Below are 22,113 nucleotides of genomic sequence, written 5' to 3'. Positions count from 1 at the left end.
TTTACAACAGGGCAATAGCCCTAATCAATGCTAACAGCTGAACTTATTGGCTACCTCCCTGTACTTTTTTGGGGGTAACAACAATAACAATAATAATATTTAAATTTATAACAAGGTATAATGATAACAATAATGTGCAATAACCATACACTTCTTCTTCTTTTTATTACTCAAGTTACTGTAATAAATACATTTGCACTATGTGTTGTACATAGTGCAAATGTGGGACAGTTTTTCCAATTTCATTGTACCATGTATGACTGTACAAAGAGTTATCTTATTTTACATTTATGTTGCATATTCGTTTTTGCAATATTATTTTTTTATATTTAAATAGTTCATTATCACTTATCTTACCTTATAATTTATTTGTGTGACATAAGTTATTTTTTGTGGCACCTTGTTGGAGGTAATTTTGGTTCATCCATAATGTTTACAGTAGGAATGTTTTTGAAGTGTAACATGTGTCATGTGCATCAGGAAGATAACAGAGTAAAACGTTGAGTGCACACTGTCTTCCTGTGTTGGTGGTTATTATAGAGGATATTTCTTTCATATTTCATCAGGAAAGAGCTGTCTCTGAGAGAGATCTTAAACATTTAACGGTCCTGAAACTATCAAATGGCATGAAGCAGAAAGCCTCGCTCATGTAAGGTTATTAGCCCTGGACTTCCTTATATGAACAAAATGCAATGGAGTACACAATTCTAGCCTCTTATGTTCAATACAATTTTGTTTTGCTTTTGAGACTCAAATGATTCACAGTGGTAATTTACTCAAGTGCTGTGCACAACAAGCGAGTCCTGTATCTCATGACATTTGTATTATGTCTATACTCATGCAGCACATTGTGAAACATGCTGTGGTTGCTGGACTGTTTGCTCTCCTTTTAGTTGTGGTGAGAATCACAGAAAATTGATAAGGTCAGAAATCATAAGGACACCCATGCCTCACACGTTCTTTGCTTACAAGGAGAGTAGCAGATGCTGCAGGAAGCTTAAACAGTAGGCAAATAGTTGGTTCTTATGAAAGAAAACCATTTCTTGATGTGAGCTGGAGTGGTAATCATTTCCAGAGCCTTGGCACCACAGTAGCATGAACATTTTAAAACAAATTCTAAAATCAACTGGGAGCTAATAAAAAGAGAATAAAATAGGGATGATATGAGGTTACTTGCTATAGTGTGTCAAGAGTCTGGCTTCAGCATCGTGTATTGCCTTGAGACATGAAAAGGACGATTTATCTAAGCCAATAAATACAGGAATACAATAATCTAAGTGCAATGACACAAATGCATGAACAAGTTTTCTAGTGTAGAAGAGGAGGTCACAATTAAGAAATGTTCCTTAAATGAAAGAAACAGGTACATGAGATCAGTTTTATATGTGAGTCAAAGCCCAAAGATGAATCAAATATTACAAACACTGGTCTTTGCAGAAAAGGAGGGAATGACTTGAGTGATTCTTGAATTAACATCAGGAGGTGCTACAATGCTAGCCTCAGTCTTGCTAGAGTTTAAAAGAAGGCAGGAGTCAGTCACTAATCTGGGATAAACAGGGTGGACAACCTGTCCAATCGGTGAACCTCAGCATATATAGCTGAATGTTATCAGTATAGGAATAATAAGAATGCAAGGAAAATACTGAATAATGCTAAACTAAAGGAATGTGGCCAGAAAGAAACTGAAAATAATCATTAATCCAGGATCGAACCTTGTATAATCATCAATAAGTCATTAGATTATTGTGTTTTATTATGCTTACTATCAAGGATTTAGGCCTTCATTTTTGTCATTTTCCCTGTGCTCAGAGATGAGTACATGCACAGCAAGCTACAGATATGTTTCCTTGTATTGTAATTGTCATGTAGAGAAAAATCTTAGTTTCCTCTTACTTTACTGTATACAAAGAGAGTACTAAGAATATTGTTGGCAGAAAGACAGAAAGTAGTTTAAAAAAAGTTGAAATTATCATAGCATGCTCACCCAATCTGGCAGCACATTTAAACATCAGGGAGTAAATACAAATTGTACAACACATCTTAGGTGTAATGGTCTGGTAACTGGTCAAGATAACTTGTACATGCATACAAGGTAGAGAAAAAATAATGCATATAACTGCTTAAAATATGTGTATGTGCCACAAAAGAAGACGGACATGTTTGCTTGAAGCTTTATTCCTCAAAAAAGAGCAAACACCATCACACATCAGTGTGTGTTTTATGGGAGTTTCGTGCTTGAGTGTCAGTCCAACACTGTCAATTGACGATATTCTTGGCGCAAACAGATGGCAGATGATATCCACACCATGCATCAAGCCAGCAATTTGAATCTGCAAGATTCAAGAGCAGAAATCATTCAAATGTTACTCAAATGAAAAACCTAAAGAACCAGCCTTTATGGCTTGTATATTTGATCACTTCAACCAGTCATACACATTAAGCACTCGTTGATAACTGTTCTAAATTACCTCGAGAACTCATCTGCAGACAGTTCTCGTAGTAACCATTGCTTGGCTCTCCCCAGCACCATTTTGAAAAAGAGGAACTGGTCCCATCACTCCAAAACCAAGTACCCTTGTAGAAGACAAAATTTGAAAAAAAAGTACTTCAGACATGCCTGTGTGTAATCCTAACCAACAGATCAGCTCACTTTAATGCAACCACGCATAACTTTCTGTATATCTAACTGGCAAATCTCACATTAGGCATATTATTTACCTGGTTAATAATCTCTAAAAGGCAGATCCTCAGATCTCCACCCAAGATTGTTGATTGACATTTTTGACATAATATTGTAGGTGGGAATTAACATTTTCTTTTGACAATATACCTTGAGTCCTTTGCTTCCTCCAATCCAAACTGGCGTGTTGCCAAACAGCTGCATGATCCTTTGGTGCTCCCAGTAAGTGTGCACTGATGCAAGGTTTGCCCCCAAGCCCCAGCAGTGTCTCTTCAATGAAGAGGGACAAAGCAGAGGTTTTTTAAAACAATGAGTGGTTCAATCAGGTGTTAAAGATGATAAAAGTAAAATAAAATTACCTTAGCAGAATCCCAACTCATGGGTGTTTGATTGTAGGTAAAGCAGCGACTACCGACTTGAGTCCAACCGTAAGGACACCGGGCTTGATTCCAACCATCAGGACAATAAATGCACCTCTTGACCAGGTGACTCTTGGCTGTGGACAAATGAACAGTTGTACATGTGTCTCTGGTTAATATCTTATTTTGTATTACTTTTAATTATTATATATCCAATAACTGACAAGTCATACAAGTAACATTTGAGAAATAAACAATAATTAAAGGTTTGGTGGTGTACTGGTGTGCAGTTATGTGTATGAAGTACAGGGTGTTGTCTTTCCTTCACGTTGATAGATTGATATATATATATATAGCTGTATGCTTTGTATCTATTAAGACAATATAATTAATTGTAACAATGGTAACTTATATATCTTATCTATTATCTTGGATTCAGCATGACATTAGTTATTGAAAATCTGGAAAATGTATTTCACTTGTGGGCATCAATCCCTTTGCTTTAACTCTCATAAATAAGATGCATATGTTACTATTAATTTGTATTTTTAACTACACTCATATATAAATAATGGAAATTATAGTGCAATACTCACCACCAGCCGTGGTTACAGCTATCATTGCACAGAGAAGAGCACACAGAGTCAGCAGCTTCATAGTGGTGTTAGTGTCTCTGTGGAAAAAAAAGCTACTATCAATTCAATACAGAAAGGATGAAAAAAATCTGAGTTTGTCACAGAACATTTACAGAAATAACCTGGAACTATCAATAAAACAGCAGTGACGTGCATGCTGTTTTTCATACTCTTCTTGTATGAATAGTGTGTTAAAGACAAGCTGTGCTCTGGTGAAAATACACTGAAACCAGTGTTATTAACAGCATTTGATAGTCTACTATTATATAAAAAATTCTCTTTGGACTCGCAATAATTAGCAATAATTCCATTCAAATATTTCTCTCTTCATGTGTTTTCTTTCCAGAAAACAACATATGACTGCAAAACCAAATATTTTCAAACCATTTCAGATCATTCATCCTACAATAAAATTGATAATCAATGTTTGTAACATTAATTTAACGTCACAATTTGTTTTCTGTTTTCTGCTGATGTAAACAACCAACATGGTTTACTTAACTCCTAGTTTGACTGTACCTGAAGCCAGGAAGGAAAGAATGAAGCAGCTCTCGAAATAAATGGAACGGTCTCCAAATTCCAACACAGAGTGGCAACAGTCGCGGTCCAGGAAACAGTGGGACACAGTTTCTCTCTGAGTGCCTGATTTTTAAACTGTGACCTGCATATACGTCAGTGACGTCAACAGAAAGAGGCTTAAATTCATTGGAAATAAAAATATAGATTCCATCAGTGACGTTACTTTTATGACTTTCATGACTAAGTGAAATGACACATGAACTCTCTCTTACAGTCAGCAGCATCACCCTCATTACTGTCTTTTTCCTGTCCAAGCCCTGCTGTGTTTTTCATATTGACTCTGGCAGAGAGCCTAAGCTCTTGGGGAAGTGGATCCAGGTGAATCATCTTTATGGATCCTGTTGTGTCTTCCAAAAACTTTCTAATTTTAACAAAGAAATAGTTATTCTCTTTTTTTATTTTAACCGTCTACCTCTGATTCACCATGTGTGAATGACGCAGAGGGACTTTTGAATGTCCCTTTAAGACTTTTTTCACCTCACGTTTTTGTTGTTTAGTTTTAATGTTCTTCCTCTTTATATAAAAATTGAAAGTCTTCATCCATTACAACATCCTCCTCCTCCCACACTGACTGAGTTACTATGAAAGAATTTAGCCTGTCTGTTCCTTCATTCCACCAACAACCGTTTCACCACCAGAGATGGGCAGTAACGCGTTACTGTAATCCGATTACTTTTTCAAGTAACGAGTAAAGTAAGGGATTATTATTGCAAAAAAGGTAATTAGATTACTGTTACTTTCCCGTAAGCACGCTGTGTTAAGCAACAATGGATAATATATCGAGCGTGGGAGAGAGTATGAGCGTGCAGTGTTTAAAGCGTGGAAGTACTGACCTTACTTTGAGTTTGATTCTGTAAAAAGTGACAAAAACATTAGTGTCCGCTATTCACTGTGTGGGAAGAAAACTTCTTTTTACAGCGAAAAAAACCCCTAAACTTCCAAGCAAACACAGAGTGCGCAACGACGTAATGGGAAATTCACAGAGAAACTCCCGGATTCTTCCACTGACATAACCGCTGCGGCTCACCTGCACCAGGGCAAACATCCGCCTGCTAAACAGGTGAAAATAGAGCAACAGGACCACTGAGTCTTTGATTTTATTTATTTTCTGCTGTGTTTTACTTGCATCTATTTGAAAGAGTGAGTGTAAACACAAAATAAATCTTATTTTATGTGCAGGAATGTGCAGAAAATAGGTTTAAATGTTAAACTAATTTCTTCCAGTCAGAGAATGTTGCATATAATTTATTTTTTGCTTGATGCATAAAGTTAAAAGGTTAAAACTAATAAAACAAGTTTTAAAAAGAGGTTTTTCATTTGATTACATTTTATATGATGGATTATGCAGAAAAGTAGAATTGGGCTGAAAGATCTATCGCTACCTACTCAGGGTATAAATCATGTTATAATAAGTAACTAAGTAACTAATTACTTTTGAAAATAAGTAATCAATAAAGTAATGGGATTACTTTTGGGGGGAAGTAATCATTAATTAGTTACTGATTACTTTTTTCAAGTAACTTGACCAACACTGTTCACCACATTGCATGTAAAGTTCTTTCATCTTTTCACTCTTTTCCTTTTTTATCACTTGCCTTGTGCCTTTTTCCATATCTACATTCATCTGTTTGTTACCTACTTGTTCAGCTGTCTCTACTTGGGATGCTCCCCCATCCCGCATCTGAAGCATTTCATATTTTCAGATACTATATGAAGAACAAAGTAAAAGTTATCGATTCAATCTTGAAAAGCAATGCTCAATTCTTTATCCCCCGTGAGAGTCATTAAAACCTGTATTTTAAAGGAGAAAACAATGTTTTAAGCAAGGAGATTTGCAGCCAAGAAGCATGATTTTAATAGCAGAGAGGAGCTGTGCATGCTTAGACAACTCCTGCTTCGTTTCTGATGAATGATGGAACACTGGTGATTGTAAATGGACTAGTTTTTACATAGCACTTTTTTTATTGTACTTGAGCACTTGAAGCACTTTACACAACATGCCTCATTCATCCATTAATGCAAGAAACTTTTGTCTATGCTTTCTGTCTCTTTTTCCTTTTTTTTGTGTTTTCTACTTAGCATTCACCACCAATCTTAACATGCTTTATCCAAAGCACACTCTCTGCTAAATCACCCGTAATTATATTCAGAATGTTCATTTACTTTGTTTTTAGGGCTTCTTTATCTTATCTTTTCTTTATCTTTCCATTCTGGACTTTCTCAGCGTGTGGGTTTAGCTACTCAGTATCTTGCCGGAGCCTCATTTTGCAATGCCACACCCGATCAACTATCCAACAGCCAAACTAAACTCCTTCACTGAGGAGTGGTGAGTCAGGTGCTCCTGACCCGAGCTGGTAGCAGTTCCTCAGAAAAACCTCAGACAACCTAATGAGCAGCACAATGGAGTCATTCTGCATCCCCAGACCCACCCGTATACCTCATCCACTCAGAGAATGAGATCAGGTATTCCCTGAAGCAGTTATTTAAACAAAATACAACAAAACATTTCTATAAATCAAGAAACAATTAAAAAATGTCTTCATGTGAGTACTAACTTAAAGATAAGTTTCCTTTTTTTTACTGCATCTGAAACCAATAATAAAAGTCTGTAGAAAAAAATAATGTGGAAGTGGCCATAGTCCTGGAAAGGAAACAATGGAATTGAGGTTGGAGAACACACATTTATAAAAACATCTTTTTTTTATTTTATGTAGTGTGACCTGCAATTACTTTATTAATGGCAATCAAAAGAGGAGTAAATTCATTGGAAAATAAAATACAGGTTCCACCAGGGATTCTGCTTTTATGACTAAGGAAAGTTTCATCACACCAGTCGGAAATTCTGATCAGAAGCATTATCCTCAGTACTTTGTGTTTCCCGGACAAAATGTAGTTTATTCAGAACCACCAGGCTAAAAATAGAGGCTGGGTTTGAAACAGCAGTTACTCAAAAAAAAAAAAAAAAAAAACAACCACAGGACTGCTGCTCAGGGACATCAGTGCATCACACTTTAAAACCAGAGTCTTCCTCAGTACCTTCATACTGAAAAGTACACTATACCAATTTGGTGTCAGGTAGCAAATGGATTTGATTGCTACTGGGTAATTGACTTTACATTATTTGAAAAAAAATAATTACAAAGAATCACATTCTGATTTTATGCATATTACATGTTCAGATACTAGAAACTGGTGGAAAATTGAAATGTATTAATGGACCAATTCCTATGCTATTTTCCAGGTTTTTGTAGACCTTTTTCACGCAATGAACGTTTACCAGAGGTTTGGTGCATACTGTTTCTGTATTTGTTGTGTTGGACTGCAAAAGAACAGGCTTTTTTCCTGGCCTTGTCTTCAAACAATCTTAGTTCCTCCTGCCACAGATCCAAGCAGATGTGATGAACAGATGAGGAGAGAGAGGAGTTCAAGTCAGCATCAAATAAGTGCTCTGACATCTTGATTTTAAAGTGATGTCAGTTAAAAGAGGTGGTGCACATACATTACTTTTTATTTGATTTTAACCATAATAATAGAGACAAACATTACTACATTAGCATGAGAAGTGCCAGTATTGACCTATGAAGCCTAGCATGAAGCTTATTTACATTTTGACATTGACATAATCATTGTTTTTGTCTTTTAAACAAAAAACTCATCCAATGTAAACTTTATGTAGTGGGACCTTTTTTAAAAGCAGAATTTAATCCCATATAAGCAGTGCTATACAAAAGTGGCACCTTCTATTGTTGCCATGAGAACTAGCTCTGACCTCTGACCTCATTAACAACAATAAGAATCCCTGATGATAATTGTCTGTCTTTATCTGCTGTGACATTTGTGCTGAAAACATCAATATCCGTCTTCACTTAATGAACATCAACAAACAAACATGCCTGAGGTCATCTGATGAGCCACAACCAAGGATCTGTTTCACAAAGTGTAATAGACGGAGCTCTAGCTGTGACACAGAAACGGTTTTGTCATCATCTTTTCTATTTAGGAACAAATGTTACATGAAAAGTAAATAAAGAAAACTGACATTTCATGTAGTGGCACAAGATTGCTTCTAAAAACTGTGGAACAACTTTAGAATAGGTGCCAAGTGCTGTTACGTTAACTTTACCTTCCTTACTCTTTTGTCACGACCATGGTCCTTCCTCCTGCACATCTCCTGTGACTGAGAGGGCTTGTTACTAGCTGTGCTGGTACTACCCTTGATGGTGCACCAGTAGCCCTGACAGCTAAGATGTTGTTTACTTTACACATTTTTCTGCACGTATTGTGAGTTTATTTTTATTTTCCTCTCTTAGGGAAGTGCTCAGTATGGCAGATTACCAGTCCAGACCTGGCTCTCATCTGGCATTTCATTACAAACAGGCTGTCATGGAAATCAATGCATGGACTGAGGAACAGAAATCACTGAGTGCAAAGACAGTGCACAGTGTTTTGACAAGTGTAGGATAAAGCTCTAACATACAAAGAAGAAGCCATGATGCAAACACGACCCAGAAACATCTTCTCTGTGCTAAAGTTCATTTAAAATGGACTCAGGTAAATCAGGAAACTACTCCCTGGTTGGATGAATCAAATTGGAAATTATTTAAGGAAAACATGGAACCTTTGACCTCTGAAGAGAAGCAGGGTGTGCATTTGTGCCCTATGGGACTGACAGTTTGCACATCTGAAGAGGCACGATCAGTGCTGGAAGATATCTACATGTCTTACCACACCACAACTTATTTGCCTTTGTCAAATCAAAGGCAAACCGGGAGTTAGGGAGCATTGTTGTGTAGGTGGGTGAAAAAGCTTAAAGGTTAATCTGACTCTATGGTTCAAATGTCTGACTGAACTATATGCTGCTGTGGTGCATTATGGGTTACGTAGGCACCAAAACTGAAACAGGACGATGACTGTTCTGATTTTGTTTTTACTCCTAGACTACCAGATAACTGTTCCTAAAAGCCATCAGATGGTGCAGGAAAATCCATTTAATTGTCCCCAGGTCTCACATGAAACAGAAGACCTTGTGGAGGTGTTTCTCTTCACTGTCCAGCTCAAATCAAATCAAATTCAAATTTTATTTGTCACGTACACAGTCATACACAGTACGATATGTAGTGAAATGCTTGGACAACTGCTCGTGACCTAAAGAGAACAAAAAAGGAAAAGGCTATGAATAAGATAGGAAATAAATATGAAAAATTAAAAAGGGTAAATTTAACTAGGAAGGAATAAAATATAAATTAAGGTTAAAAATGAAATAACTGTACAACACAAATTAGAATGAAGGGTAAATTTAACTGGGAAGAATAAGATAAAGATAAATATATAAATTAAAGTTGAAAATAAAATAACTGTACAACAAAATACACAATATAGAACTATATAAGAATGTATGAAGAAATCTAAATATAAATAAATATATACACAATAACAGCAGCTGTACAAGTATTAACCGGAAATGAAGAATATAGTGACCAGTGTTGTGCAAAACCAAAGTCCAGAAAGTCCAGTGTGTGTGTAAGAACCATATGTGTGGGTCAGTACTGTGTGGTGGTGTGATTGAGAGACCGTATCGCCTGCGGGAAGAAGCTCCTCCTCAGTCTCTCTGTGTTGGTCTTCAGGGAGCGGAATCGCTTTCCTGACCTCAACAGAGAGAACAGTCTGTTGTTGGGATGGCTGAGGTCCTTCACGATCTTCCTGGCCTTGGTCCAGCACCGCCTGCTGTAGATTGAGTGCAGGTCAGGGAGCTCGGAGCGGATGGTGCGCTCAGCTGACCGCACAACCCTCTGTAGAGCTCGTCTGTCCTGCATGGTGCTGTTCCCGAACCAGGTTAAGATGTTTCCCGCCAGGATGCTCTCTATGGTGCACGAGTAAACGTTCCTGAGCACCTTGGAGGGCAGTTGGAAGTCTCTCAAGCGTCTGAGGTGGTAGAGACGCTGTCGGGCCTTTTTCACCACGGTGTTGATGTGACAGGACCATGACAGGTCCTGCGTGATGTGAACTCCGAGGTATTTGAAGCTGTCCACTCTCTCCACTGGGCACTCGTTGATGACGGGGGTCTGGTAGTTCCTCTCCTGCTTAGTGCTGAAGTCCACTATCAGCTCCTTTGTCTTACTGACGTTTAGAAGGAGGTTGTTCCTCTGGCACCAGTTCTCCAGATTCCTAATCTCCTTCAGGTAGGCCGTCTCGTTGTTATCAGAGATCAGGCCCACCACGACGGTGTCGTCAGCAAACTTGATGATGGTGGTGGAGCTGGTAGTGGCCACACAGTCATATGTGTACAAAGAGTACAGCAGGGGGCTCAGAACACACCCCTGGGGGGCTCCAGTGCTGAGAGTGGTGGAGGCTGAGACATGTCCGCCCATCCTTACTGCCTGTGGTCTGCCAGTTAGGAAGTTGGAGATCCACTGACACATAGATGAGCTGAGTCCCAGATGCTCCAGCTTGGTGGTGAGTGTGGAGGGAATTATGGTGTTAAATGCAGAGCTGTAGTCTATGAAGAGCATTTTAACATAATTCCCCCTTCTAGTGTCCAAGTGAGTGAGTGATGTGTGGAGGAGATGAGAGATGGCATCGTCTGTGGAACGATTTGGACGGTAAGCGAACTGTAGTGGGTCCAGTGTGTCTGGTAGTGAAGAAATGATGAAGTCTCTGACCAGGCGTTCAAAGCACTTCATCACTACTGAGGTGAGGGCTACAGGGCGATAGTCATTGAGAGAAGCAGGGTGGGGTTTCTTCGGGACAGGAACAATGATGGACTCTTTGAAGCATGTGGGGATCACCGACTGAGATAAAGAGATGTTGAATATCTCAGTGAACACAGGAGCTAGCTGGTATGCGCAGTCTCTTAGGATACGACCTGGGATGCCGTCTGGTCCTGCTGCTTTCCTGGTGTTCACTCTCTTGAAGGCTCTCCTTACTTCATGCTCGGAGATGACGAGCACGTTTCCGGTGCTGGCAGTATCTTCCTGTCTGCAGCCGTTAGCGCCGCTAACACTAGCATTGTTGGAGACCTTAGCTGCAGCCTTGAAGCGAGCATAGAAAGTGTTCAGCTCGTCTGCCAGAGTCACGGCCGCGTTCGTCATACCGGTTGTTGGTGCTTTATAGTCCGTTATTGTCCTTAGTCCCCGCCACAGGCTCCTAGAGTCACTCTGTTGGAGTTGTGACTCTAGTTTCCTCCCGTAGCGCTGCTTCGCCTCTTTCACCGCCCTCCGCACGTTATATGACGCGGCTTTGTACGGGTCCATGTCCCCCGTCATGAGTCCCGTGTTGTAGGCAGCGGTGCGGGATCTCAGAGCGTCGCGGATGGTTTTATCCACCCACGGCTTCTGGTTGGGAAACGTTGTGATAGTCTTTGTCTCCACGGTATCATCCGCTAGTTTCCCGATGAATCCCACAACCGCTTCCGTAAACACGTTGACGTCATCGTCGGAGCTGTTTCTGAACATGCCCCAGTCTGCGTCATCGAGTGCGTCCTGTAACGCGGCCACCGATTGATCCGTCCAGCGCGCGACCTTCCTCTGAACCGGAACTTCCTGTTTCAGCCTTTGTTTGTATTTTGGCATGAGGAAGATGGCGGCGTGATCAGATTTGCCAAACGGGGGGCGGGATTGTGCCTTGTAGCCGTCCTTGACCGTAGTGTAGCAGTGGTCCAGTGTCCTTTCACCCCTGGTGGGGCAGGTGATGTGTTGATAAAAGTTCGGCGCTGCGCGTTTGAGGTTGGCGCTATTAAAGTCCCCCGTCACAATAAGCGCAGCGTCCCGGTGTTGTGTCTGGTGCTGTGTGAGTGCCTCATGCAGCTCGCATAAGGCGGTGACCGTGTCCGCTTGTGGTGGAATATAAACGGCACTTACAATGACCGATGTAAATTCCCGAGGTAGATAAAAAGGACGACACATGATGGACAGTAGTTCCAGATTTGGTGTGCAGGAGCGTGTGAGAGGAACAACGTTCGCACTGTTGCACCAGTTGTTGTTCACCATTAAACACACGCCGCCTCCCCTTGACTTCCCCGAGTCCCGTGTCCTGTCCATGCGGTGAACCGAGAAGAACTCGGCCGGCTGGATGGCGTGGTCCGGCACCGCTGGGTTCAGCCATGTCTGCTGAAGCTGCTTGGCACTGCACAGTTCAGAGTCACGGTTTCATAATAGAAGAAGACTGACTGCCGGGATGGATGCTCAGAGTAGCAGCTGCAGGTTCAAAAACATCAGGTCGAGACACATCAGTTAACATGCAGTAGACTAAATGCAGTATGTGGAGATCAATGACATGAATATCAGAGAAGTAACCTGCACTGATTGTAAGTGCTAAAAGAGACGGGAGACTCACAAAAGATTAACATGAGAGTCAGAATAAATATTCCATTAGACCAGCAAATATGAAGAGACGAGCTACAACAGCCATTATAACTAAAATTGGATTAAGATGTATATTATTCTGCTGTACATGCTTAAATATAACAGTCACGGTCTGCTGGGCTGTATCATTGGAGGGGCAAACTGGCATCCACTGTTTAGCCAACAGTACCCTGAGCTACTAGGATAAAACCCACAGACCCATTTTATTCCCCTGATGTTCCACAGATCTGAACTCCAACTAAGAACTTCTGTGATTTCCAAAAAGTACCACAGAGTGTCAAAACACTCAGAAGTCTATGCAGTTACACAGTGAAGACAAATGATAAGAGGATTATTAATGTTCACGCTGCACTGAAAAAAGCTCATGACTCACAAACCATAAACTCGTGTAAAAAGAACTAAAAGTGACATTTGTATAAGAAACATATTGATTTACCTTTAACGAAATCCAAGCAGTGGATGAGAGTCCACAGTGAGAAAGTGAGAAGAGACTCCATGGATTTCATATTATAGAAAAAAACAAGTCCACAGTGTGTGGGAGAATAAAACATTTTGCCTCTTTCTTCTTTAAATCAACATCCATGTTTCAGTTTTAATTCTTAAATTCAGGAAGTGTGCTCAGATGGCCAGTTTTGCTTTCTACGGTTTTAAAGGTTACTCAGTGAATGTCCCCAAAGTTTCTGTCAGCAAAAATAAGAGCTGTCTGACTTAAGCCACTTCAGTGTTTGATTATTTAATTACTCACCAGAGGGGACGCTGGGTCATCTTTTATGAAAGGAACTTTCTAAACCAACATTATAAGTATTTTAATTACTTTATATAAAATGTTCAGATTGCATTAAAATAAGCAACAAGTGTAAAAATGCCCACAAGGTGGAGACAGACACAATGCTGATGAGGACATTTGTGAGACTATTTTTCAAATTTTTTGATGTCAAAGGCACATCTGCCTGGTTACTGTTATTTCTTCATCCCACTTACCACAGCAGATAGTTAATGCCAGGTTACAGAGTAACACAAGAGTAATGTTTCTAAAAGTAAGAACATATATTTTTTGATGTATTTAGAACAGCAGTAATACAGACAGACACTGATGCATAAAATGATACATTAAACCACAGGACAAATTATAAATTAAAGAAGTATTTGACAAATCTCTTACAACAGGTTTATAAAAGACAATATACTAGTTTGTATATACAATCCTATATAAAACAAGTGCAGCCTGGAGCGTGAGCGGCCCTGGTGAAGGTTTGCACTCTCAGAGTGCTTCTTCATAACATTGTGACACTCAATTTGTCCTTTAAACATAAAACTCATCAAATGCAAAAATGAGACAGTTTTCTGTTCAGTTTATATAATTTTAGATTCATACAAAATCGAACATCATTGCTGCTGAGAGGTTATTAAGGTTGAAAAGATCAGTGTAAGACTATTGCTTTAATCCCAGTGATATGTTGATTGTTGATCATCGTCTTCCTGCACTCGAGTTAGAGATGATCAGGCCATTTCCTTTTAGCCTCAGCTCGAGCTGCAGGAAGAACAAAAACTATTTATAGTGCGACATTTTTCAAAGATGACATTTAGTCACATATAAGCTGCTTCATACAACAGCAACAACAACACCTATTGTTTCCAGAGAACCAGCTCTGTTTCCACCTCATTGACTGTAACAAGGATATCAGATAACTGTCTGTCAGCTGTTCTGCCACAGAAATGACTCAACAGCAGCTGGAAACTTTGCTGTGAAATGTGATGCAAACAAGTGAACATCCATCCTCGCTGCAGGAGCATGAACATACTCAGACACAACCAGGGGGCTGCATCACATGGTGTCATTTGACTTTGCACCACTGTGGATGCCCCGCTCCCCTTAATGTGGTTAGACTGAACCAAAGATTATAATAACTGTTTCTACTCTATGGTTTCACTCAGTCAAACAGTCGTTGCCTTCAGGTGACATGATGATCGTTATCTATGTGTTAGGTCTGATATCATTAGCTTGTTCTGGCTCCAAATGCCCACCAAGCAGCAGCTTAAGAAGCAAAAGTAAAATGGTGAAATTCTGACAGTGACGATGTCCAGGCCTGCATGAAAAAGAGGACATTTTAGATTTAATGGAGGGTGAAGTAAGCAGTAACCTCTACTGTAGCCTTCTGACTGGTAAATAACCTGCTCTACCACCAATACATTCACACACACACATAAAAAAATGACATTTTGGCTCACAGCACTGCATTAAACCCATAAATACTTGGTGCCAAGATGGGAAACACAACAATCAGCACTGAAATTCCATTACGATTACATAATTTCATATTTCAGACCTTAATGTGAGATTTTATCATTTTGCTCATTCTTTTCAAAGCTCTTGATTTTTTTTAAAAAAAGGTGAGGCCTACTCATTACAAGCTGTAAGGTTGGGGAAACGTGCAGTCAGCTGAGACTGAAGAAGTCACTTGGATGAGTGACCAAATGTTTCTACCACTGAAAACATTACGTCCAGATGAGCAGAATCAACTTTTTGGGTTCAAGCATCAGGTTGATGCCTGATGCTTCAGGTCTGCAACCTCATGCAGTCAGATTCCATCTTTAAAGCAACTTTTGTGCCTGATGACTAAAGTAATAAAATCCAGCCTGAACGTCATGGATCTAAAACTGAACTTCAGAAATGTATTTACAAATAGTGACAGAGTGAGGTAATGCTACTTTTCTTCAATGATCTCCCAAAGCATTGCAAGATACAGAGACAAATACCAAAACAACTCTGGAGGTTTAAGAGGTATTATACTCTCAATAAGGACGCACATTTACAGCTGTGGTTTAGCTCACTGGGTTCAGCAGGTGATGCATATGTCATAAAGCTAATACAGAAACCTGAGCTTTTACTCTGAGTTCTGCTCCCAGCTTTCATGTCTTCTCTCCACTGTCTTATTGCAGTAAAGGCCTTCCAAAAAAGTGCATGTTAAAGATCAGTAAGAGAGGCGCAGCATCTGCAAGTAAGCCTGCAACTAAGGTGGCACCATGTGCATGGGCTAATGGGTTAAAAGTCTGACATTGTGAACTTAATGTCCAGAGTGAAATTTTAGTTTTTGTAAAGTTTACTCATTATATATGATAATAATTCATTTTTGACATTTCTTCAGCACCTATGTCCTCTGACCCCTTTAGGAAAATTGACATAAACCAACATAATCAGAATTTTTTGAAGTTTTCTTACCTTGAGCCCACTTCCTGTAGGTGTACACAGCCAGTATGAGTATACAGGTGTAGAGGATGAACAGCAGGATGGTGCTCAAAAGTTTGGGCAGAGCGATCGGAGGAGTAGGATCAGGATCAGGATCAGGGGTGGTCACGGGAATATTATTCTCTGTTAGGAGATAAACTTTTATCATCAGTTCTTCTGTTTAGAGCGAGCATTAAAAAATGTTAATTTTAAATCAATATTTCGTGTTGATACATATGCAGAGATTACTGTGCATTTCACAAAAACATTTCAAGGAACCACATCAGGACATGAAAAACAGAGCTTCTGTGAAATGAGTCAAAGTTTTCAGCATAAAGATATGAGATGTATGACAAACCTTATACCTGGCCTACAGTACCACTTCCTGTGGTAGAACTGCTGCATATCCAGGAAGCAGCTCATATATATGAAAAAACCTGACACGCTTCATGTTGGTGACACGCTTCCAGTGACATTTCATTTCATTTGCTACAGTAGTTAGATTTTTCAGATTGGTTTTATAACGAAACACACAGTCATTTCATTTCTGGATAAGAAAGCAAATTACTCCATAAATATTTTAAACCAAATCTAAAATTCTAGCACATTTCTCTTTTGACCTTTTTATTTATTTTCTTTTTTAGTAGGGATGTCGGCCGGCAGTGTGTTCTCATTCTGGGACATCGATTAAAGCATTTATTTGCCAAATACCAGCTTCACTTACATCATAGTTGTGTGTTTAAGAAAAGAACTGGTTATGTCTCTAGTGTCTTCTCTAGACCCTAGGACTCTAAGACACCAGAAAAAGCATGTGATAGAGTGCAACATAGTGACTTTGTACTGTGTACTGTGTGCAGAAGTCAGGACGTCAGTGTCAGAGAAGTACACGAGAAGGGTGTTGCAGGACATGTAACAGGATGAGACAGTCATGAGGGGGATTAACAGATGGGTTTATGATGGGGTTGGGATGACATCAGAGATCAGCTCTGAGCTCCTTCTTATTTGAGATGGTGATGGACAAGCTGACAGATGAGGAGTTTCTGTGGACTATGATGTTTGCAGATGACACTGAAATTTGTATTAAGAGAGTGGGGAACAGGTGGAAGAGAGCCTGGGGAGGTGGAGGTAAGTTCTGGAGATAAGATGAATGAAAGTCCCTAGAAGTAAGCTAGAATACATGTTTGTGAATGTGGGAGACAGTGCACAAGAGAGGCAAAGAAGAGAGTGCAGGCAAGGTGCTGTGGGCAGAGATGAGTGTGAGTTATGGCAAAAGGATAACAGGAAGAATGAAAGGGGGAATTACAAAATGATAGTTACAGCTGCTGTGATATATAGTTTGGACAAGATAACACATCACTTCTCCCACCTCACAGCTGGAGGTGGTAGACAGTGGCAGAGAAAAGGACACTAAAGAAACTGCTGGACATTATGAACAATGCTGGGCATCCTCTGCGCACGGCCATTAACAACCAGAAGAGTCTGTTCAGTGACAGGTTGCTTCTCCCAAAGACAAGAACTAACAGACTTAAAAACTCCTTTGTCCCACACGCCATCAAACTGTTTAACTCCTCTCTGGAGGGGAGAGGGAGGGGAAACAGGAGGACAAAGGAGGGGGGAACAACTAAGCTGTAGTGCCTCTTCACCTCACTGTGCAATACCTTTTGTGCAATACTTTTGTTAATAGTCAACAGTGCAATAGACCTCAATACTTGAAATGTGCAATTCACTTGTATTTTTTATTTTTATTCCTATTTATTCTATTTATCCCCTTTGTATATTTTATTTATATATGTCTCTGTATTTATATATGTCTCTGTATTTATATATGTGTGTGTGTGTGTGTGTGTGTGTGTGTGTGTGTGTGTGTGTGTGTGTGTGTGTGTGTGTGTGTGTATACATATAATATTCTGTAACTGTAACTTCTGTCGGTGCTGTGCTTTTGGAAACAGAATTTCCCAGAGGAACCCACCCGAGGGATTAATAAAGTTTTATCTTATCTTAGAAGTGACGATAAACAGCGAGAATAAAACTGAAAACTACTTGGTTAACTTTTGATTTAGGAATATAAAACTTTAGGTTAATCAATGTCCCGGAAATGTTAAGATTTAGTTTACTCTTTAAAACTTACAGCTTTAAACCTGGCTTTCACCAGGCAGCATAGAGGGGTAGACATACTGGTGCATTATGGTGATACAAGTTTTGCTAATAAGTTGTGGTCAGGTTTATACAAAAAACATCCCATTTAATCACCAAGTTATAATTGAAACTGCTTTATGTATGCAACAGTATTTATAAGCTGTCAGACGAAAGCTTCATGAAATCTACCATCATCATCACCTCTCACTTCCAGCCAAACCACTGGTGACTCTCCTTTTGTGGGATGTTCACACTTGTAGAAGCCTTCGTTCTCCTTGGACACATGGATAAAGCTCAACCTTCCTTCAGGCTTTTTTTCAAAAAAAGTACCATTTCTGTAGAAAGCAGTACTGAAATTGGACGTAGACTCCTTTGCATATTTTTCCTTATAGGAGCAGTTTAGTGTCACACTGTCTCCCTCAGTCAGAGGAACAGCAGGACCCTGCAGGATGACACCAGCTGAAATGCAGAGAGAGAAACTGTGGTCTCTGACTCTGGTTTTGTTCTTAGTTAAAAAAAAATTGCAAAATGCGTTAATTTTATTTTTACTTAAGATACAACATCAACAATCTGACATTACTTAGCAAGCTTACTTGCCACTGTGATGTTGATGGTGTTGCTGCACTCCCTGCTGTCAGACTCGCACCAGTACACTCCACTGTCTGATGGGTAGACACCTTTGATGGTGCAGGATGATCCATTTAATTGGCCCCAGGTTTCACATGAAACAGAAGACCTTGTGGAGGTGTTTCTCTTCACTGTCCAGCTGCTGAAGCTGCCTGGCACTGCACAGCTCAGAGTCACGGTTTCATAATAGAAGAAGACTGACCTGCCTGGATGGATGCTCAGAGTAGCAGCTGCAGGTTCAAAAACATCAGGTCGAGACACATCAGTTGACATGTAGTACACGCAGTGTGAGAAGATCAATGACATAGATGCTGAAACCTTTTCTGCCACTGCACAGATTCAAACCAGCGACCGTTTTGGACAAAAGTTTCCACAAACTCAACATTGCCAAGAACGACATGGTAATGTTAGGCTTTTAAGCCCCACGCCCGCTACCAGGGGTAAAAAGGAGGAGCTCACGTTTAATCAGTTATAACACGGTGTCAGAAATATAAGTCCGAACATGTGCGGTATCCACAAAAACCTCTGAATCTCAGTTAAAATCTCATATAAACCATTTCTACAAAAACTAAACAGAACGAAAACAAGTCATGATTAAACCAACAGTTACGTAAATGTCCGCTAAACAAACAAAACCAAACAAGAAATTCTCCAGACTTTATGTAACCAGCTAAAGAAAGGTGAGTTATCTTCCAGAGATATCAACGATTCCAAACACCAAGTTTCACAACACTCTGACCAAAATTCACTGAACGAGCCGCAAAAGAAGACCACAAAAACACAGAAAATGGCTTACTGTTCAGATTTCGCAGTTAGCTCTTAGCCACGTGATTATCAGCAGTTTCCAAGGCTAACTAACCGCATCAGAGCCATTTCCGTCAACAACCTACATTTTAGACCCACCTACAGACACGTGACTGGATGGAGGTCACATGTAGTAATTTTGGGGCCACGTTGAGTTTGGCCTTGCAAGTTCTGATTGGTTGAAGTGACAGGAACGTGGCATCATTACTGTGATTCTATTGGCTCAAACGATTAAAAAGAGGTGTCAATCATGCAAATTTACCAAAAGAAACCAAAGTTACAGCCCCTCAGAATTTAAAGGGCCAGAGGCCAATTAAACGCTACATGCGCATGGCAGAAAAGGGCCATTGCCATGTAAATGTGTGGTTAATTCTTCAAAAATGTATTAAAAAAACAAGCATTTTTAAGCAAAATTAATGAATTTCTGCTTAATTTTATTTTGATACCAAAATTGTAAGCACAGCGTTTGTATTTGCGGAGAAATAATCAATTAATTTTGGGCATTTCATTTTAGAGCAGGAAGCTCAGAAACCACTTTGGGGCTCAAGATTAATGATTTCTTTGAAATGTTTTATTTCCACTTTAATCTCTAATCTTAACCTTATTCCATTTCAAAAAAAAGTAATTGGTTGCACAAATTTGAATTTATTTTCGATTTTCTCAAATCTGCACTGCACATCAAAAGAATACTTTCAGGTTCAATATACATACACTTAAATCTTTTAGTAAGTGACACAGTCAGCTTTTCATGGGTGATCATGATTAACTACAACTGGTACTTTATTTCTGTCAGCACTAACGGACTTGTTTCACAGCGTTCATCAGATTAACCAATACTCAAAAAATGGGAAAGTCCAAAGATCTGAATGAAGATCTAAGAAGTAACATACAAAGGCACAGACTAAGACACACGCGCTTGATTGGGACAGAGGGGGAAACAGACATGGGAACAAGACAAAAAGAGAAGATGGAGAGGACGAGAGACATGATGGGCTGTGGAGAACACACATGGATGCACATGAAGGACAGATGAGACAAGGATGAAACACAAGGAGGAAAACCTGGGACAACTGAGGGAGACAAGACACAGAGGGGGGGGGGAGCGAGACCACAGAAGCCGAGCAGACATAGACATGAGTGGGGAAAGCTGTAAACTCAATGACATTAGAAGAACCAAAACTCAAACCTAAAACGTCTTAGCAAAGCAAAAAATCAAACATCAACAAATATGTTAACCTAAAAAAGTAACATCAAAGAGCTGGGTCAAAGACCCAGAACCAAAACATTCTGCCAATAAGAAAGGTCAAACTTCCCATCAGAGTTATGCCTGCAGCTTGTTGTTGGCTGTCACTAATATTTTTTAAATGTTAACCAAATATTTCAACCTTTTTTTGTTTAGTTTTTCAAAGTCATTAAAGATGTAAGAATAGTTGAAGAAACCATTAAAAGCCCACAATTACCTCAACATTCACTCCCCTGATGAGTGTATGGAAACTTCTGACCATGAATGTTCAAGAAGGGTTAATTTTAGCTTCAGGGAAAACTAATCCATGTAAATATTCCACCATGTATCAAGTGATGGGAGTTATAACAACCATGACAGCTGATGTCGCATTAACATGTACGAGAGGAATTCAAATTCAAAATCATAAAACGCACAAAATCAGGAATCTGCCCAGCTTACAGGGGCTTAGAGACAGATTCCACCCGAGGACTCAAGTCATCAGTCCATCACAGAGCTAAACATTCACAGACAACCATCCTTACCTGTGAACAATTAAAATAACTAGTTAACCTAACAGGCATGTGTTTGGACCGTGGGAGGAAGTTAGACTACCAGGAACTCACACAGTCCAAACAAAGACACAAACTCCACTCACAAGACCCTTTAACCCTTTGGCTCAAAACCAACACGGCTCATTTCTCAAATGATTTACAGAAGAAAAAAACAAATATGCTTTCTGATGTTCACATGTAGCAAAGTGTTTTAAAGAATTTCAGAAACTGCTTTTAAAACTTTAACCATCATTTAAGAATTGACTCATTGCAAATGAGAAAAAACTGCATGCAAGCTATAAATATAGAAACAAACAAAGATCTGTTGTTGACAAATATGAAATAAAAAGTCAGTTTTCTTACTGATCATGAGGCAGACTGGTGCGATCATCATCCTGTTTTAAAGATGACTTTGTTTGAAGTCTGAAAAAAATAATTTAAACCACATCCTGCCAAAGCCTTCTCACACCATGCACAGCGCACACCCACAAAATAACATAAAAAAACTCATCAAGTACCCTATGCTGGACCTGCAACACCTTTGCATTTATATCTAGAGACCATAAAGTCTAAATGTCTTCTTTATTTCTGTTCCTTTAGAAAAAGTAGTTGAATGTGTGGACTGTAAAACAGAGTTTTACAGATGGAACATTTTCTGTATTAATATTACAAATATAAGCCACGGTTACATAAACCAGGCCTAAGGTTGTGCATGTGCACATTGGTATCTCTACTAAAGTGTAACAATCAATTCAATTTTATTTATACAGCACCAAATCACAACAACAGTCGCCTCAAGGCTTTATATTGTAAGGTAGATCCTACAATAATACATACAGAGAAAAACCCAACAATCATATGACCCCCTATAGCAAGCACTTTGGCGACAGTGGGGGGGGGGGGGGGGGGGGGGGGGGGGAAACTCCCTTTT

General features: G+C 39.5%; 2 protein-coding genes across 2 annotated transcripts; both read right to left on the bottom strand.

The window, feature by feature from the left end:
- Window positions 1-2,256: 2,256 nt before the first annotated feature.
- Window positions 2,257-3,696, bottom strand: LOC146635555 (type-2 ice-structuring protein-like). The gene is made up of 5 exons (XM_085347572.1): window positions 3,636-3,696; window positions 3,040-3,176; window positions 2,831-2,950; window positions 2,469-2,574; window positions 2,257-2,330 (listed from the first exon to the last, which is right to left on the bottom strand). The coding sequence occupies exons 1-5, from the start codon at window positions 3,694-3,696 to the stop codon at window positions 2,257-2,259; spliced, it is 498 nt and encodes a 165-aa protein (XP_085203698.1).
- Window positions 3,697-14,103: 10,407 nt separating this feature from the next.
- LOC146635554 (Fc receptor-like protein 5) lies at window positions 14,104-21,576 on the bottom strand. Its single transcript, XM_085347490.1, has 5 exons — window positions 21,546-21,576; window positions 18,569-18,832; window positions 18,177-18,434; window positions 15,834-15,983; window positions 14,104-14,144 (listed from the first exon to the last, which is right to left on the bottom strand). Exons 1-5 carry the CDS (start codon window positions 21,574-21,576, stop codon window positions 14,104-14,106), a joined length of 744 nt encoding a protein of 247 aa, XP_085203616.1.
- Between the last annotated feature and the right edge of the window lie 537 nt (window positions 21,577-22,113).

This window comes from Diplotaxodon limnothrissa, linkage group LG3 (genome assembly GCF_057381915.1).
Source record: "Diplotaxodon limnothrissa isolate DT_005_m linkage group LG3, D_limnothrissa_male_GT1.1, whole genome shotgun sequence".
Classification (NCBI taxonomy): domain Eukaryota; kingdom Metazoa; phylum Chordata; class Actinopteri; order Cichliformes; family Cichlidae; genus Diplotaxodon; species Diplotaxodon limnothrissa.
Note: the sequence above shows the minus strand (reverse complement) of the source record. Positions and strands in the feature narration are given on the sequence as shown.

Excerpts from the sequence above, each read along its gene's own strand:
- LOC146635555 (XM_085347572.1), bottom strand. The coding sequence starts at position 3,696 with ATGAAGCTGCTGACTCTGTGTGCTCTTCTCTGTGCAATGATAGCTGTA. Across the intron at positions 2,951-3,039 it reads TGAGTTGGGATTCTGCTAAG|AGACACTGCTGGGGCTTGGG; the intron begins GTAATTTTATTT and ends TCTTCATTGAAG. Across the intron at positions 2,331-2,468 it reads TCTGCAGATGAGTTCTCGAG|ATTCAAATTGCTGGCTTGAT; the intron begins GTAATTTAGAAC and ends TGAATCTTGCAG.
- LOC146635554 (XM_085347490.1), bottom strand. The coding sequence starts at position 21,576 with ATGATGATCGCACCAGTCTGCCTCATGATCA. Across the intron at positions 18,435-18,568 it reads CATCAACATCACAGTGGCAA|CTGGTGTCATCCTGCAGGGT; the intron begins GTAAGCTTGCTA and ends TCTGCATTTCAG. Across the intron at positions 14,145-15,833 it reads CTACAGGAAGTGGGCTCAAG|CTCGAGCTGAGGCTAAAAGG; the intron begins GTAAGAAAACTT and ends TTCTTCCTGCAG.